Raw genomic sequence first — 13,809 nt, 5'->3', positions numbered from 1 at the left:
AATGTGTGCGGTTTCTCCTGGGGATCATCTGATACCTTCTAAATATAAACCTACAGTATACACGTTTGATATTACTAATATATATCACTATAATTGGCATGTGTGAAGCTGGTTATTTTTTCTATTAAACAAAGAGTTGAAAAGTGTGCTCCTCTTTTCCACATAATAGCTGCCAAAGTAAATTAAATAGGTGAAGATTTATTTAAGAACTGGAAGTTTGTACAATAATTGGCAGATTTGTATAAAAATGGAAACTATAAAATCGCATGTAACTGGAGCACCAGTGACAGAGTGGTAAGTTTGAAGGCCTCATGTGCAAAGCCCGGAGGAGGCCTGTTTGAATCCGCCCTGTCCCTCCAATAAAAGGTAAAAAGCCTATATACTGTTTATCAACAGTATTTATAGCATGCTATATTACTATATATATATATGTATACACACACACACACACACACTATGAAATACAAAACAAAAGACTAATGTAAAACGTCAACCTTTATTTAACTTTAAATACCTACCTTCCTGAGAAGCCTGGCATGGTATTCAAATAAATTAACACACAAAGAATTACAAAAAGCTTGACTGTTTACAGAGTGTCTTTATATCATGCACAGTGCTTTACATCTTCAGATTTGCTCATACAAATATGATGAGAAACAGAGCAGGAGCTTTGTGGATTCAGTGGCACCAGTTTGTCCTATTTTAACTCCACAGAAGTGAAAGCATCACTGCACAGAGTAAACACTGCCTGCTGTCGTCCCAACAACCTCAATGATTTTTTTGTGATCTACTTACTTGTGTCTCATCACGCTGACATGTAATAAAAAAAAAACAGACTGACAATGAAATTAAAATGAAAGTCATTGTTTTAAGCAGCAAACATTTTTTTTTATTACTACTAGAAAGATAGGTGGCAGAGATTTTGTTGCTCTCATCACATCTGTTCTCTTGGCAGGGATGAGACGACACAGTCGAGTGTGATACCTTTAAACGCACCAAAATAATAACAGAAAAGTGAGCCATATGTGCTACTCATTGAAAGTTTTTGACAATTGACCGCAGTCCAAATCAACAGACATATGTACAACTTCTCACTCATCTGCTGTGTTCAGACAGCCTGTGGTTCAGTAAAATTGTGTTATCAAAAAAAGGCACGTGAAAGGAGCTTTTCTAGTTGAGTGGATTGGCTCTGACTATTAAAAGCACTCTCATAACTATCACACTGTACATCTACTAAAGCTTCTGTCTACACACAACATTTTAAATAGCGTCACGTCAGCTACAAAATGAAGTACAACTACAAGAAAACAAATATTTACACATTAGATATCTGACACTTGGAGAATTAATAGTGGCCTGATTTAACTTGGACTAATATAAGTGATTCCAGGTTGGGTAAATTTGTGCAGCCTTATTGCCAGCTGAAGTTGATGAGAGGAATAACAGGTTGTTTCTTACTTTTTTTGTTGTATGCAGTTTAATATTAAGGCACAAAGGGGAAAGAGGATGGTAATAATAAGAAGATGAAAGACCCCATTTGGATGAATGAACTTGACAGGCTCAGTGCCGGCTCTCAGATGACTGGCTAGTTTATGTTTAGCTTGGCCAGATGATATTCTAAGCATACAGTCAACAGACTCAGGGGTACCCTCTTACGTAAGAGAGCATGTACAGTATATTACAAAGAGAAAAAGAAAGTGGTTATATGACTATACAATGAAAAAAAGGGAATCTCATTTCCAGTATAGAATGCAGTGAAGTAATTAAAAGTATCTTTTTTTAAGTACCACAGCAGGTCTTTACACATATCTCCTCCTAAACTACAAGTGATGCATCATTTCTGGAAAATGTTTAAATGTAGGTATTTTGGATTGCTTTTCAATTAACCTCTGTCAAAGAAAGATCTTAAACCTTGAGTTGTCTAAAACCAGATCGTAAAAGACATCTCTTAAACCAGCAATGTTTTCTTTATATAAATGATGGTTTGCTCCACATAGAACAGTACTTTTTTTAAACACTTGTAAAGTTTAGAATAGTTTGACATTTTAAGAAAAAGGCTTCTTAGGTTCCTTCCTGAGGGATGGAGAAGATGATTAACACCACCGTCTTTGAAATGAAGCCTACATTTTAAGCTACAGACGGGAAGGCTGAGCTTCGCAAAACGACTGGATGCAGCTATGTCAGCTATGTTAAAGGTAACAAATCGTTGGTATCAATCTTCAAGTCCAACTCTCATTAGGAAAGTGAATAGGCAAATCCCTTAAACATAGAACTATTCCTTTAAGACAAACACAGATGTTATTGTGAGCAGTTTGTGTTGACGTTTCAGTTTCTGAAACATTTGATGGCCATTCCTTCCTCGGCATCCTGATTTGATACGACCAATCAGGATTCAATATCATTCCTGAAGACCTATTTTAGGGCCATGGCCTCACATTACACAACTTTGCTGTGCTTGTGTGTCTGCGCAAGTGTGTGTGTGTGTGTGTGTGTATGTGTTTGTGTGTGTCGATTTCCATGAACAGATAAGCAAACTCAGCTGCTCTCACCTCAGATTTCTCTCTAAGGCTAAAGTTTCCCACAGCCTTAGGGTCAATGTCAAGGCTGTGTGAAAAAGCACTGACGTTACTATGTTAGTATGTGGGCTAAAAACTTGTAGTGGGTGCTAAATGGCCATGAGGGGGGACATTTTTTAAAAAGAGATTATCAGGTTAACGTCATGAATTATACTTTTACCACTGGATATGTAAATGATGGGAATGTTATGAGGATATTGTAGAAAGGTAGAGAATGTATCTTGGATTGTGATGGTAAATAAATTAATAAAAAGTTGAATAAAATAGTGGTAAATAAGGCCAGGATAGCTGGGTTAAGCACCAGAGTGGAAAGAGAACCTTTTGGTTCCTTGGTCCCATAACAGATTATGGACATGTGATCTGAAGGCTGTACAGTCTTTTGGGAGTGGTGATTGGCCGATGAACTCAATCAGATGACCTCCCGACTGTTGCGAATAGCACAACAGAGCACCATGCTGAAGATCATCCCGATAATCTGTGAAAAGAAAAACAGTTTTTAATAAAACTGTTCTGTTGCATAAAAAAACATGGTGTGCATTTTTCACTCTTCTCAGAACCTGACTCACCATGACTCCAGCAATGCCGATGCCCACGTACCCAATGATGTAGAGTTTGCTGTTAAAGAAGTCCTTGATGCCTGTCTCACAGTCCTGCACAACAAAGAAAAGAGGAGTCAGGAACTACAACTCATTTATTCTACAACAAAGAGATGTGATTTCATCTGGAGTCCACTGGTGCTGGTGAGAGATCTTGCCTTTGGTTCTGGATCTGAGCAGGGGCTTGCTGTGGTTCCACAACAGTTCAGCTAAAAGGTGGGAAGAAAAAAAACAATGAAGCATGTTCTTATTTAAATCTCTTTTTGATGTGTAATGTATCTGCATTAGGAAACACAGTTTTTCACTTACCACTTTCTGGTATGACTGAATCAATGTGCTGTTATTGTTTTCATTGTAGGTAGTTGCATAAAAGTTCTGAACATCTTGGATTATCTGTGTGAGAAAGAACTTTTAGCCATTCATATTCACCACACTCATGTAAACACTCAAGCTTTCAAATATTGACGTGTTATCTTATGGAATATAAATGTTGATTAAATATGTCATTGTTTTTGTAAAAAAAAAAAGAAAAAAGATGAAGCTAAAAAGTGTGTATTCTTATAAGCCATTTAAAGGTGTCTACTACACCACCACACAGGCTTTAATATTTTTTTCTGTGTGCCTATTTTTGATTCTTGAATTGTATAAATAAATAAGTGTACCTTTTCTTTGTTTAAGAATCCAAACACCCCTGCAGCAATCTCAGCACCAAAGATGATCAGCAAACAGGCAAAGAACTGAGAAAGAAAGATATAGAAGATAGGAAGTATGGACATTGTAACGTGGCTTTAAGTGATATACAGTATATGCCTAATTAAATAGTATTCTTACAAAAGTTTTCTTTTATATATTAAGAGAAAATGCAAATCAGTTTTTCTCCTGTGTTTTGTTTTCTACTTACAGAACCCAGGAGGCATTGAGATTCTCGAACAGCTCCACAGCATCCAAAGAAACCCACCAACATCACCAGACTGCCAGCACCTATCAGGATGTACACACCTGGAAGAACAGGTCACAACAAAAGGTCTCACTTACTTCCTTGCAATTTGAACCCAAAAGAAAAGTTAACAAGACCTATATTTATTACCCAAAAACACTTCCTTTCAATCCACCCCTCAACATAAATGGGATGAATCAATATAAAGTTGTGCATACACACTGCTTTAGTGGTTTTATTCCCCTCTACATATCTGCTGATGTCTTCGGCTGATTCCAACTAGTTGACACACTCACCAGCAGGAGGCAGCATATAGCTACACATTTAAGTTTGAACAGTCACTATAGGTTGCCAAGCAGACCTCACACAGGTTCATGATAATTTCAGACAAATTCTTTTTGGGAGACAGCCAATTTGTGTGCCTTGTCTTCTAATAGGAGTTCTTAAAACCAGCCTTGTCACTACCCTGATTTAAAAGGGCCTTCTCGAATTTTGTTTCAAGTCCTCTTTGGGGTCCTCTTAGATTTACCATCTTATAAGGAAGGGAGGAATTTCAAGAACAGATGTGTTCCTCCAGTGAACTCATGAAGGTCGGGCCAGTAGCTATAGGCAACAATTCTACAGAGAATGCAGTGAGATAGGACACATCATCCCCTGGGTGATGTAGGCACAGGTGGGACCAAGAGAGGAAGACGATGCAAACGATCCCAATGTGTCAACAAGAAAAACACTTAGTGTGATACACTCATTCAGTCATTCCTTTTGTTCTTATGAGTGTTTGAGCTTGCTGATCATCTTTAAAGTGATGTTTCCTAACCCACAAACTGAAAGAAATGTGTTTCCTGTTCTCTTTGATAGAGCACTGCTTTACTTCTCCTTTTGTGTTTTAGTTCAGTCTTGTCTCTATTTTGTAATTATCAATCATTTTAAAGTACAATGAGGACAAACGTTTTTTCTGGTTTTGATGCCATAGGAACGACGCATGGCAACTGTTGAGCACCTTCTGCTGTATCTGTGGGGACAGGACTCTCACTGTCAGAGCCATGTGTAACACTAATCTCTCAGAGGACCTGACAGAAGCCGACCGTCCTCGGTCCCAACACGTGGACTTCTAAGTCTTATTTCACACAGAAACAAATGTGTGTCGATGGATGGATGGATGGATGGATGGATGGATCTATCTATCTATCGATCTATATCTGCAACCCGTACAATTCATTGAAGGGTTTCACAAATCTTTGGTTAACAGAGAGAAGTGATAAAATACCGGTTACAGGTCATTGTAGGTGCAACACTTTCAGTCTACCATTACACCACCTTGTACTAAAGCACCAATCAGGAGGAGGATAGTTTAGTCTGGACAACGTTTGAAAAAAAAAAAAACAACAACACTAAGATGACTATTATACTGGCGCTGTGACAGAGAGTAGGAGAGGGTTGGACCTTTAGAAGAACACTAGAACTGAACTCCTCTCTCTCCTTTTCTTCAGAACCATAGATTCCAATCTGTTACTATGACAGTCATCTTCCACACTGTATTTTTAACTGTGCACACACTCAGTCCTCCCCCTCTTACCACTCTTTCCATCTACGGAGGCTGGCATACAGAGTGAAAGGTAGTTAGCATCAATGTGTAGTTTCCCTTGAGCATCAACTGCTGTGATTTCCTGTTATTCACACTCATCTCTGGTGTGATAGGTGCACACACACTCCTCATAATCAAAAACACATTAGAGTACAGTATGTGTTGTTGAAAATGCATGTAGAATACACATCAAACTACAACGTTCAAATGCATTCACACAAAAATACAGAGACGCACTTGAAGCTTTTCCCTTACACCAAATCTCTGGGTGAGAACCAATGGTGGTCTCTTTCATATAATCAGTCAATCAGAGCTGAAAAATGTTAATCTACAGTTTATTGAATTTACTTTTCAGACTGAGAAAGACTCTGATGTAAGGACCATTTCTTTATAATATGTAGCTTAAATATCACTAAGTTTCAAACTGATACTTCAAAGTTAAACTGATCAGTGATCAAGAGTGTTTTTTCTTTAACACGTGAGTGGATTTCTTTTTTGAAAGCTTTTGTGTGAAGATGTTCCATTATGAAAGAAAGTGATGTCCACTATGCTGGTCCTGTGATGATTATTACTAAGCTCTAAAAGCACATAACAAATGTGTGTTTACCTATGGTACTCACCTATGAAGAAAGTGTCTGGAGCCTTTTCTCCATTGAGCAGAGACACAGTTTCTGGGTCAAAACGCAGCCACAGCCCCACAGCCAAAACAAAAGAGCCCATCAGCTGAAGAGAAAGAGAAAAAGACTTTTGATAACCCAAATGAGCCATGTTTTTTTAATAGGAAACACTGACAAAGAAAGGACCTTTGTTCACATGCTGTCAGCCATGTGGTCCTGTTTTGAGAAATACGGTCAATACCCATGAATGACATGACCAACTTTTGCTTATTCCATAATGACACACATTTCTCTTATCATTTTGTTCCTGCTTTGGATTTGACATCATTAGTGTTTATTGGTTCCAGCATTCATCACATACACACGCTATGCTGCGTTTCATCTTGACAGTGACAGCAAATGGTCTTCAGGCCTTTAGAGAGGTCTTGCGCTTTTGCTCTGTCTAAATGTGATTTTCCACATAAATAAAGTAAACAGTGCCGGGGAGTTTCCACTCTGTCCCTCCACCCTTTGCACCCAGGCAACCCAGGAACAAAAATTCAAGAGTCAGTTAGGACCTAAAAACATATTTCTCTTCATCGTGGTTGGATATTTAACAGGTTCAACAACAATAGATCCCATCAAAATGTTTGTTATGTAACTTTGAAACACCTCATAGCAAGTTCTGGCTGCAGGCACAAATATGGCACCTTGAGCTTTCACAGGCTCTCCTGTTTGTTTGGAAATGTGGTTACACGTTGCTCAAATTTTCCTTCATCTAAACCACCATCAGTATACATCAACTGAAATCATACCCACTGAGATGCTGTTGATTTGGGGCAAAGAAGACAAATAAAAAACACTTTCAGTCTCTCAGGGGTCAGAATTTAGTGTTTTGACAGAGACTGTGGTAGATGATCCAGTGAAAGATCAATACTAAGAGGTTTTCATGTTCACTAAATCTGCACCCCCCCCCCCCCCCCCCCTGGATAATCCAGCCTAAAGAAACCTTCTGAACCTTGCCTCAAAACAACAACAGTGTCTGTGTGTGTGTATGTTGCCAACGATATAAAATGATTTGACTAAATGGAGAGTATTTCACAGTCACATGGTCTCTGTGTCCTAGATCTCATAATTTAGCATATTTAGACTGTTTTTTTTTGTTTTCATGACTGTTTGTTTCTGTGTCCTCAAGCTCTGTTGGGAAAATGTATTTAGAAAACACTGTTGCCTAGTTCAGAGAAAAACAAACAGTTCCAGACTGCATCTTAATTTTACTGTGACTGCTTGTTTACCAAACCTGCTCTTTTCTGGTTTTGTCATTCCTTTTTCAGTCTTTGTATTTTGTGTCTCATCCTTGTCCTCACTGTCTGGCTCCTCTCATCCTTTGCTCCAGGTCTGCAGGTTGTATTTTATGCAGCCAGTCTGAAGTAAAGCCAGGAGCTCAGTTGTAAAGCATCGGAATAGGACAGGTGTTGGAAAGGCAGCTTCCTCCCAAACTGAGGATTTAGTTTCGTGCGTGGTGATGTATGGGACAGCTGAGCTCTCAGGGTTGCAGGATTAACAGGTCCAAAGTGATAAAGCACAGCGAAGCAAAGGCTGTAGATGTAGACTTACTGACCCAGGCTGGATTAGAGCAGAAAGAATCTCTGGATCTATTTAACACTGGTATTTGTCTGAACACCTGATGGTGTGATAATGTCAGCAGGTGTGAAGTGAGGACTGCTACCTACTGACTTGTCGATTATAAAATGTAATAATAAGTAGAAAAAATAGATTATTATTATTTAAATATTGTAATTTCTTGTTCAGAAAAACTTTGAATATAATGATGTATTTATGTATTGTATAGTTTGTAGTTTATTTACTTAAAGAGATTTAACATTACTTCATGGTGATTTACTTTTTTGAAAAACAATACACTTCCTTTCAGGGTTAAAAACCTCGTACAAAACCAGACTCATTTATGGTCAGCCATCTGCTACAGAGAGAGAGAGAGAGAGAGAGAGAGAGAGAGAGAGAGAGAGAGAGGAGAGAGAGGAGAGAGAGAGAGAGAGAGAGAGAGAGAGAGAGAGAGAGAGAGAGAGAGAGAGAGAGAGAGAGAGAGAGAGAGAGAGATATGTCGACAAAACGAGAGATGTACAGTAAACAACAAAGAAAACCCTTGTAACAGAGACTAATAGTTGCAATACCAATAATGAAACAGAACTTCAATGATAGCAACTATTAGAATATCAAATTTAAGTATGTGTAAGTATTAATGACGACAGTAAACAATAGTGAATGTCCAATTGCAAGATGCAGAGGATAAGGTCTTTGTTAGTGCTGTATGGAGGAGCAGGTGGTTGCTTCACAGCTCAACCAAACCTCCTTGATTATGACTATTTTTAAAAGCCTTTCAAAATTACCTCGATAGATGGGGAAACCACACTGTGAGGTCGCGCAACGTACATTCTCCACTTTTTCATTCATCAATCTCACTATCCCAAAGGTCCCATTTGCGTCCCTTCGAACATGCCTCCCTTATTAATGCACCCCCCCCCCCCACACACACACACACACCATCATTACCCTGTCTGACACCAGACACACCCTTCTCCCAGCTTCTCTACCTCCAAAATCTATCCCTCGACTTATCTCCATGTTACCCCCCCTCCTTTACCCCACCTCATTTTACCCCCCTTCCCTCACCCAAAGGACAAAGACCTTCTGTCTCCCTGTGACTATACTCTGGGGTGCACAATAGGAGGGAAAGGGGCAGAAACAAGTAAAGAGGGAATGGAATAAGGCATCATAGGATCCATCTTCTTTTTTTTTTTCTTCCTGCAGACACAGAAGCATCTTGTTTGGAGACAAAGATAAAACTCCATCCCATATAGCATATATTAGTAATAAGTAATAAAAGCACAGTCCTCTTTTCAATCCTAACATCTCCGAAGAAATTTTGTACGCCTGGATACTCAAGAGAGGGATGGAAATCTCTCTGTTGAAGTTATTTTACAGTCTACTTTTTAACAGTGCAGTTACATTGTGTTTTTGTGAGGGGGATTTTCCATGAGAGCAGGGACTGGGATGACACAAAGCTGTGGTCTTGGTTAGAGACAGTCTGTGGCATAATTCACTCAACTTGTTTTAAGGGAAAATAGTCTTCATTTAAATGAAAGCAAAAGAAGTATTTGAAAGCAAAACATTTTTAAATGACTCCTCTAAATCCGGCAGTAATTAGTGTGTTACTCAAGCTTTCAAAAATAGGCTTCTGTCTAGAAAATGTTTAGGAAAACAGATGCAAGCCCACATTAAAAATGATGGGCAGAAGGCAGTGTGAATGGGAGAAAGACAGTCATGGCTGGAGTAAATGCAATGTACTCTGCCACAGGATGAGGGAAGCTGGTGGCACACATCGTCCTCCACTTAACAGACAAGTGAGAGCAAAATTTCTGTCCATATAGATTGTAAAGTCTGTGCCTGTTACCAGAAATCTAAAATGGTATATTGAAAACATAAACACACTTTAAAATGTATCAAGATAATAAACAAAGACGATGTGTTCAAATGACCTTATCTTCAATCCTTAAAATCGACTGTTTAGTACAGCGGTGTCCAAACTTTTTTTCTTGCGGGCCAAAATGATCGTGTCAGAATCGCTCATGGGGCCACAGGTTTGTTTTTTAAATAATACTTTAAGGAACTTCTTGAAATTCAGATTTTCTTTTTGAAAAGATAGTCAACCTTTGTAGATCATAATCTAAAGGTTCACAAAAGAAAACCTTTAAATTCTTGGATTTTTTTTCTTTCTTCTCTATCTGTTTTTATTTGTTTTTCTCAGAATCAGGCCTGTATAGTGGTTAATTTTTCTGTATTTATTTAGCTCATGTTATTATAGATTAAACAACAATCTGCTTGTTTGTAAAAATTATGCAAAGGTACATTTTCATAGTTCACAAAAAAAATTGTAAAATAGTTAAAGCTGTTAAAAAAAAGAAAAAAAATACAGTGTACTGAACATTTTCTATTTTAAGAATATCTTTTAGCCCTCGCTAACATGAAAAAGAAAAATAACTTGGCCTCGGGCCAAAATCTTTTGATTCTTTTGATTGAAGTGGAGGGCCGCAAAAAATCCCCTTAAGGGTCGCAAGTGGCTCCTGGGCCGCACTTTGGACACCCCTGGTTTAGCAAATTTTGGTTTGGAAACAATTACCTAAAAGACTCATTAAGCTTGCATTGGGACATTCCTAAACTAAATCACTGGTATTCAATAAAAGCAGCAAGGGACTAAGAACACTGCCGTGGTGCATGCCACAATGTCACAGGATACTTCAGTTCTCCATCTCTTAGGTCATGAGGTCATTTCTTAAACCAGTCAGATTAAAATTCAGTTTTAAGCTGTTTTTACTCACCACATTTGAAGAAAGAGAAGTGTTAAAAATGGATTTTTTTTAATAGAAAACTTAATATATGTATGATGATAAAAGGTGTCATGCTGAGGAGGAGCAGTTTGTTTAAAAGACTTAAGCTTCTGCCTGTTGCAAAACTAAGAAAATTGCCCTAGATTTTGTGTTCGCTGGCTACTTTTGCAAATATTAAAATATTTGACCAGCAGACGCATTGAAAGACTCAAAAGCAAGGAAAACAAAGCAAACACAGAGACTGATTTTCTGGATAAAGAGCTTCCAATGGACAGATACTGTTTTCTGTATGTATTATAGAATCTTTTTTTTACCATTTTGTAGCACTCCTAAAAGGACATTAGAGGAATATTTGTGGTAAAGAAGATTTGTTTTACTTTGAGCAATGATTGCCCCACACTGTAGCTCGCACACTTCATTTCTGACTAAATAGGGCAGTCGGTGAACAACAGCACACTAACACAGACCTGACACGCCACTAAGTTATTGATTTATTGTTCCAGGCGTTTGTATTTTTAGCAGTCAGTGTATATACAGGAGCTTGACCTGCATTATATCAGTGACAGCTTTGTATTGAAGCCCTGCAGGAATCTCACTTCATCATGATGCTGTGACATGAAGTTGTAGAGAACTATAAACACAGCACCACTTTACAGGCATTGATTGATGACCATGTTTAGTTGAATAAGGCTTTGTAAGCTAAGTATATAACACTCTTCATCATTCAGGTAAAATAACTTTTTTTGTGTGTTTATAGTGTCAGCATGTCCACCAGCTTCCATCTCCCCACACTCCAACTGCAGAACCACAGCCTGTCCTGCTTTACTCATGGAGGGATTTAAAGGCAAACATATCTGCCCCTCCTCCATCACTGGCTCTCATCACACACACTCCAATCATCCCTCACTCAAACATCAGCAGAGTGGACTTTGATGATGAATAGCTCGAGAGATAACTCTTAATTGTCGTTTTAAAAAAAAGAGTTTTGGGAATGTGCTGAAGTTTTATACAGCAAGAGAAAAAAAACACAGGTTTTATTATGTGTTTTATACTCCCACAGAACACCCTACAATGCTCATAATGATCTATTTTCATTTCTTATCTGGGTCAACTTCATGCCAACTGTCCCTCTTTCACCATGTGAGCGCGCACACACGCACATGAATATCCCTCTCAATCTCCCAATGACCCTTTTCCCTCCTGTCACATTTGCTCTCCTCCTTCAATCACTGACAATTCACTCTGCACAGCAATAGCTGTCCTCTTCTCTCCACCTGTTTATCATGTCTCTCTTGACCTCTCTGTGCATGTGTGCATACTCCAAAGGGATTTCAGCCAAAAACGTATTTAATAACATTACTTGATGGAGATATGACAATTTAAGGCTGGGGTCCTATGGGGCATGCTGCTGCGTTCAGGCCAGGGTCCCTTAAGGCTCGCCTGCTTAGCCAGGCAGGAGCAACAGACTGAAGTTATGCTATTGTCCCTCTGTCACAATGGCTCCATTCAAACTGCACTCAGCGCCTGATCCACTTCACAGATGCTTGTAGGAAAATCTCTCCCTCTCTCCACACCACAACACACACACACACACACACACACACACACACACACACACACACACACACAAACAGACAAAGAAACGTCCCGTTTGTCTACCTACTCCTTTTAGCTGTAAAGTAAATGTTCATCTACAGCAAACACTTTGGATGGGTTTCACAAAGACGTCACTGTTTATGAAGACGCGTGCAGTGCATGTGTGCAGGACACTCAAACACAGACTCACACCTTTCACATCCACCTGACAGTTTGTCTTGACTAAAGTGACTCTCTTGTGTATCCCGTGTATGTTCAAGTACAGAAGAGGGAAGCAATTTGGGATCTTTCGGCCAACTATTTCGTTATTTAAACAACCAGCTCTCTTTGTTAATTAAACTGTGGCGTAACTGCCGAGCTTGTTTTTCCATTTAGCCATAGCTCTCTCTCTCAATCTCTCTGTCTTTTCATTCAGTCTTCCTTTCGAAAACATGCTTCCCCGGCCCGGGTAAAAAAGGGGCGGGTTTTTCCTCTGTGGAAAATCTGATTTGAGCCTGCTGAGCCAGGAGTTAAAAAAAAAAAAAAAAAAACCGTAGCTGTCACCCTTTCCGCGCCACGCACAGTCAGTAAATCCACGCGTGCGCTTCAACTAAATACAGCATGAAAGGGTTCGGCTACAACAGGGTGGATGAATGCGAAAACTGTAAACAATCTCAGCATCGTAACTTCAATAGCACGCGGGTGTGGAGGTCAACTTGATCCCATAGAGTAAAGTCTAATTTGAGGCACTTGTTCATTTAAGCTCAACTTTAATGTCAAAAATGAATAGAGCGAGCACGCACTTACCCAGAATATGAAGTTGAACACGAAGAGGAGATATTTCACGCATTTCATTCCTCCTTCCACCTTCCCCATGTCGGCTGTATGCGTGCGCGCGTGAGGGTGTGTGTGTGTGTGTGTGTGTGTGTGCCCTTTAAACTCTCCACAGTAGATATTGCTCTGTCGCTTGTATTGGCTCCGCTTCACTGCGACAATAACGGTACAGCCCGGAAACAACACTCGTGCATCAAGAGTCTCTCTCTCTCTCTCTCTCGCTCTTACAATATACTACACGCGCGCGCACAAACGCCGGCGGGATCCGCTTAGAGTCTTTCCAGACCGCCCCTTTCAATAATACTGGGGGGGGGGGGGGGGGGGGGGCGAAGGGGGGCTGTGACTACACGATAGGGACTTCGCTTATGTTTGGTCGACGTTTTGTATTCCTGGTAATAAACAGATAACATTTAAGTTATATTCATTCATTGTAATTTTTAATTGCAAGGCTCCTTGTGATCTTTGATAGCCCAAAAAAACTAAAAACAAAACCCACGCTAATAGTTTAGGCGGTTAAGAATGTGGCGGACAGCTCACTTTTCTCTTTTGTAAGGGTCTCTAATAAATGTGTATTTCAGAGACGTAACCAGGGAATTGTTACGTTTAGTATTGTCTGCTAATGTAATAAATTCTATTTCCCCCTTGATTTTATTATTATTTGAGTCATACCTAATACAAGTTCTGTTCAACGTGCAAAGCACAAT

The 13,809-nt window shown here is 39.3% G+C and overlaps 1 protein-coding gene across 1 annotated transcript; it reads right to left on the bottom strand.

The window, feature by feature from the left end:
- Nucleotides 1-477: 477 nt before the first annotated feature.
- Nucleotides 478-13,345, bottom strand: LOC306834476 (CD9 antigen-like). Its single transcript, XM_079360391.1, has 8 exons — nucleotides 13,079-13,345; nucleotides 6,315-6,417; nucleotides 4,074-4,171; nucleotides 3,835-3,909; nucleotides 3,482-3,565; nucleotides 3,331-3,381; nucleotides 3,143-3,226; nucleotides 478-3,051 (listed from the first exon to the last, which is right to left on the bottom strand). Exons 1-8 carry the CDS (start codon nucleotides 13,145-13,147, stop codon nucleotides 2,986-2,988), a joined length of 630 nt encoding a protein of 209 aa, XP_079216517.1. The 5' UTR covers nucleotides 13,148-13,345; the 3' UTR covers nucleotides 478-2,985.
- Nucleotides 13,346-13,809: the final 464 nt, after the last annotated feature.

The sequence above is a fragment of the Symphodus melops genome (genome assembly GCF_947650265.1).
Source record: "Symphodus melops genome assembly, chromosome: 13".
In the NCBI taxonomy this organism is placed as follows: domain Eukaryota; kingdom Metazoa; phylum Chordata; class Actinopteri; order Labriformes; family Labridae; genus Symphodus; species Symphodus melops.
This window is presented reverse-complemented; position numbering and strand designations above follow the sequence as displayed.

Bases quoted from the DNA above. Each gene is read 5' to 3' on its own strand.
- LOC306834476 (XM_079360391.1), bottom strand. From the start codon at position 13,147: ATGGGGAAGGTGGAAGGAGGAATGAAATGCGTGAAATATCTCCTCTTC. The intron at 3,227-3,330 runs GCAAGATCTCTC...TTTGTTGTGCAG, and splicing joins GCTCAGATCCAGAACCAAAG to GACTGTGAGACAGGCATCAA. The intron at 3,052-3,142 runs GTGAGTCAGGTT...TTCTTTTCACAG, and splicing joins TCGGCATTGCTGGAGTCATG to ATTATCGGGATGATCTTCAG.